The sequence below is a fragment of the Olea europaea genome, chromosome 20 (genome assembly GCF_002742605.1).
Source record: "Olea europaea var. sylvestris chromosome 20, O_europaea_v1, whole genome shotgun sequence".
Taxonomy (NCBI): Eukaryota; Viridiplantae; Streptophyta; class Magnoliopsida; order Lamiales; family Oleaceae; genus Olea; species Olea europaea.
In genome coordinates, this window is record NC_036256.1 from 12953582 (window position 1) to 12958642 (window position 5061).

Below are 5061 nucleotides of genomic sequence, written 5' to 3' on the forward strand. Positions count from 1 at the left end.
GCAAAACAAGATATGCTCGCAGGAAGTAGAAAAGACAATGATAAGAAGAATGATGTGTTCATAGGTTCAGACGAAAGGTTTGAATCGACGATTAAATCAACAAAAAGATCTAGATCACTCAAAAGCTTCTTGCAATCATGGTTGCCAAAGGCCAGCAAGCACCTAACTGAGTTTTAAAATTGAACGGGTGAGATCAAATGTAGGCCACATGCGCTTCAAATGCTTATAGGGCACTATCCTAGAAAATCATAAAAAGGATCCTATAGTATAAGCTAAAAACTTTCAGCAATCATAGCATATTTCCCAAAAATCGACCCTTGTCACGCACCGCCAAGAAAGGAAACTTGCTCGAACAAGGAATTAACAAGCCCTAAAGTTAATATAAATATTAAACCCAGACTTGGGGAACTATTTGTTAGACCTCACAAGAAAGTCCACGAATTTGACTAGCTGTCAGCGAAACGTAAAACAACACACGAGGAGAACAAAGAAACAGAAGACTCACACTACACCAAAAACCACTTTTGGCAACAGGTAGAAAACGTTGCCGTAGACTTATGGCAACGTTCAGGCGTCTGTTGTGGGATGAGACGTTGCCATAGAGCAATGAGTTTCGGCAACGTGCTCTTGCACGTTGTAGAAAACGTTGCCGTAGACTTATGGCAACGTTCAGGCGTCTGTTGTGGGATGAGACGTTGCCATAGAGCAATGAGTTTCGGCAACGTGCATTGCACGTTGCTGAAACCCAGTTTCGACAACGTGCAAGAGCACGTTGCCGAAACTTGGTTTCGGCAACATGCTCTTGCACGTTGCCAAAACTTGCAACGAAACCAAGTTTTAGCAACGTGCTCTTGCACGTTGCCGAAACTGGAGTTTGTCATAAATGTCATTTTTATCTTTCTGATCAATTATTTTATATTTTTTCTGCCAATTAAACCTGTGAATTAAAAACATATTTTTACTATCTACGCACAAGTACCTTAAGCCAACAAAAAATTAAAAGTGCTTCATTAAGCCAATAAACACGATCCGATATGCAATATTACTTCATCAAAACATAATAAATACTTCAATTCAAAAATATACACCATATAACAAAAAACTATGAAAAATGTCTAAAAGTTATGTAAACGATTCATAACCGAAGCTTCTAACGAGTCCCAGCCAAATCTTTTTACATAGACGAGATCCAAGACGATACAAGCTCAAAAGAAATTTTCGAACTCACTTCGGCTCCATGTAACTGCAAGAAAGAAAGAATATAACAACAAATTAATCAAAAAGAGCAAACAATTTAGAAACAATACAATGTCATTTAAAGTTTTTTAAGACACAACTATATTCATTCTTTTTACATAACCAGTCTATACTCATTCAACGTATATAACAGCAGATTTATGTCATTTAAAGAAAAAATTGAATCACACACTCAAGAATACAAGCGCATAATTAAAACTTGATTGATTTTTAAAAATAAGATCAATTTCTTTTTTAAGAGAAGCCATTGTGCACTCATTAGTAATGCCATGAACAAACTTCCACATTCAAGGTTGTAAACTTGTGTATGCACACATATATAGCCACTCTTGAAACATGTTTAATGACAAATACGTAAATAAAAAAAATGTAGAAATTTATAAAGTACCTTCGTCAAATAAGTCTAATGCAGCTCTTTGGCCAAGCAATAGTACTTCCTATGGCGTCACTAAGAACTCAAAATTCTTCCGTTGGTCTATATAAGGGCAAATGACTCATGTACACCTCGTCAACCCAAACCTTCCAACAATCTCGTCCTAGTGGCACGTGATTTACATTTGTACTTGGGTCTATTGATGCAACCTTCCCTTCGCCTACAATTTCCTCCTCAACCAAGTACCAGTGCAATAGTTGACACTTTCCATTTTCCACTGGTGCAATACCTCCCTCCATACCACTTCCTTGTTGAGACTACAAATTCGCATTAAAATAAAGTCTATTTTTAAAACTAGTATGATATAATCTGAATTTATATTGAAAAAATAATATACAATACAAAAACCTATGGAGTAAAAGCACGTGAACTCATATCCTCTACATTCTTATTTTGATTCTGCAAAATAATACAAAAAAATTAAACTTATTGAAATGTTAAGATATATTCAGTTCCGCTATCATATTCTATGTAATAGCAAAGTATAACCTGGGATAACTTCAGAAGTGCTTCAACCTTTTCTTCGAGTGCTTCCATCCTTACTGATTGAGTTTGTAATTTGTTCTCAAGGTCTCTCACTTTCTCACTGCTTTGTGTATTTCCATCTATTTTTGATGGTGTAACCCCAAGTCCAAGTCCCCTTACTCGTCCACGACGCTTGGGACCTAAAATTCGAGCAACAGCATCATCTCGAATAGAATTTTCAACGGGTGTATCAGAAATTGACTCGGCATAATCTTTTATCTTCATCTACACTTATGAAACTTAAATATTACACTAGATCTACACACACTCTCTGGTAATATATATAGACACACACACACACACACAATACACGTACCAAAGTTTCAGCAACCGCCTCATTTATTGGATTCCCATCCTTTCGAAGATGTCCATGAGTCCATACTGTCGTTCTCAATCCTGTTATATTTGGATTCTTTCTTTTCTACAATAACAATATTCAACTCAATCATAGACACGTATATGAAATCAATAAAGACACATATCAAAAATAAAGAAAGATAGTTCTTGTACCAAATCGTGAGCCATACGTGAATAACCCTTCCGACCCATAGTATGGAGAAGCTTCTGACTACTTCTCATTTTGCTGAACTTAGAACTTTTTTCCTATCAAGGAAAACAATATAAACCAACAATAATTGACTACAAAGTTCAAAGTTCATACGAAAATATAACTTACTTGAAAATCAGTGGAAAGAGTATCTTCTACAAACTTCTCCCATGCTTCTTCTGAGGTTATATTCTTCGGTCTAAGAAGGGCAATAGCACGTTTTCTATTCACGGCAGATGGTACTTGACGTTTGATATCTCTTCTCAATCTCGATTTGAATGTCCTCCAATATGTTCCCATACATTGAAATGCCATTTTTTGATGGCAGTCATTGACATTGAATCTTTGCTAAAATTATCACAAATATAAAAAATGGTCGATATATGATCGAAAATGGCAATCAAGCTTTGAAGGAAAAATGTATAACCAATAATAAAAAAGTATCATATTAAATAAATGTACCTGTATAAAATTCCAAAGTTCAATTTTTTTACTGTCATCCACTGAAGGCCAATTTTTAATAACAACTGGCACGTACTCCCGCACTATGGCTCCGGCTATGCTGACAAATTTATCAGAGTTATGGCCAACTACTTGCCCGAATTCATTGAATTCAAGCTCCATTTTCTAATAGTTATTTTCAGCAACCATTTTCAAATGAGTTGGACCTCTTTTCTTCTTTGTAGCATCTACACTTGTCGAAGTCATGTTTTGATCCCCAGTAATTGGAGTAGACATGGTATCTCTAGGTTCACAAGAAGGTCGTACTCTTTTATTTGTCTCCCGAATTGCAACAGCAATCGCAGTGCTTCGTCTTTTAGAACTCTTGGAAGCTTGCTTATTTGACTTAAACAATGCAACATGAAAACATAGCATAAAGTTAATTATTCTCGAAAGTCACCATCTTAAGAAGTGTATTGAAACATACTCACCTGAGCTTTATCCATCATGCGAATATTTAATAATATCACCTAGTTCCAAAAAGCCACTTGAGAAAGTACGAATCTGCAAACAATAAGAGAAAGAGAATGATATTCAAAGTTCTAGTACTTGTAATTTAAACAGTCATATGTATAACGACATTTACCAAACTAATCAATTTATATATCACATAATATGCCTTCAACATCTATCCTTGCAAAACTCTCATCCTCCTCATGAGTGTCTTCAATTTGTGTTACATCCAATGGAATAGTTGCCTCATAAGAAGTATCTTCTTCCATATGTAACGCGTGAAAGTCTCTTGGTGATGCTTGCAAAACAACATACCAATTAGATGTTTCATTCTCCCTAGAGTAAAAAACTTGTTTCGCCTGTGATGCCAAAATGAAAGCATCATTTTCAAAATGTCCGTGTCCCTCGTGAAGGTTAACCAAAGTGAATCTGGTCGATATATGTACTTCAACCTTATTGTGCAACGAGGTGGCAAACGTGTCAATATGTTTCTTATGCAACAAATTCTCATTTCGTCCAAGTCGTTTGTCAGAACTCCTGAGTTCACTCATATGCATCCTAAGTAAAAAACAATATATCAAGAAATCTCGAAGAACTTAAAATCCCAAAAAGTATATACTTCACAAAGATATTGTACGTATGGAGCCACTTCTACACTATTCAGCAATACATCGCGATGGGCAACTTTTAGCATCTCATTAGATAGTACAAGTGACTTCCCTTTGGAAATTGTACGACCTGCAACTAAGAAGTCACTCTCATACTCTTCATTGCGTGCAGGCTTAGAGCCTATTTCAGATACTTGTTTTATGTATTTGCTACAAAACATTGCATTTTCTTCAACAATATATCGTTCAGCTATGCACCCTTCAGGTCTTGCACGATTCATAACGTACCCTTTCAACACTTTCATATACCTACACATTTTCCAAAAAAGTAATAAAGTAGAAATCAATTTGATAGTGGATTTAATTTCTAAGGATAAGGAGTGCTACCTCTCAAATGGGTACATCCAACGATATTGAACTGGTCCACATAGACGAACTTCTCTTCCAATATGAATTGTTAAATGAACCATTATATCAAAAAAGGAAGGGGGAAAATACCTTTCCAACATGCACAAAGTTTCAGCAACATCCTCTTCTAAAATTTCAACCTTATTCCTATCTACGACTCCTTGACATATTTCATTGAAAAATGAACACAATTTAAAAATGGAGTTCCTTGGTCCTTTAGGTAAAAGTCCTCTCAGTGCAACTGATAGTAATTGTTGCATTAAAAGGTGACAATCATGAGACTTGAGTCCAACTATCTTACATTCTTCCACTGAAATGCAATTTCCAAT

General features: G+C 35.6%; 2 protein-coding genes across 2 annotated transcripts; both read right to left on the reverse strand.

The window, feature by feature from the left end:
• Positions 1-2038: 2038 nt before the first annotated feature.
• Positions 2039-4070, reverse strand: LOC111369079. The gene is made up of 8 exons (XM_022990562.1): positions 3850-4070; positions 3695-3767; positions 3225-3608; positions 2892-3110; positions 2726-2818; positions 2532-2636; positions 2180-2440; positions 2039-2089 (listed from the first exon to the last, which is right to left on the reverse strand). The coding sequence occupies exons 3-8, from the start codon at positions 3384-3386 to the stop codon at positions 2039-2041; spliced, it is 891 nt and encodes a 296-aa protein (XP_022846330.1). The 5' UTR covers positions 3387-3608; positions 3695-3767; positions 3850-4070.
• Positions 4071-4293: 223 nt separating this feature from the next.
• Positions 4294-5061, reverse strand: LOC111369080. The gene is made up of 2 exons (XM_022990564.1): positions 4712-5061; positions 4294-4633 (listed from the first exon to the last, which is right to left on the reverse strand). Exons 1-2 carry the CDS (start codon positions 4990-4992, stop codon positions 4294-4296), a joined length of 621 nt encoding a protein of 206 aa, XP_022846332.1. The 5' UTR covers positions 4993-5061.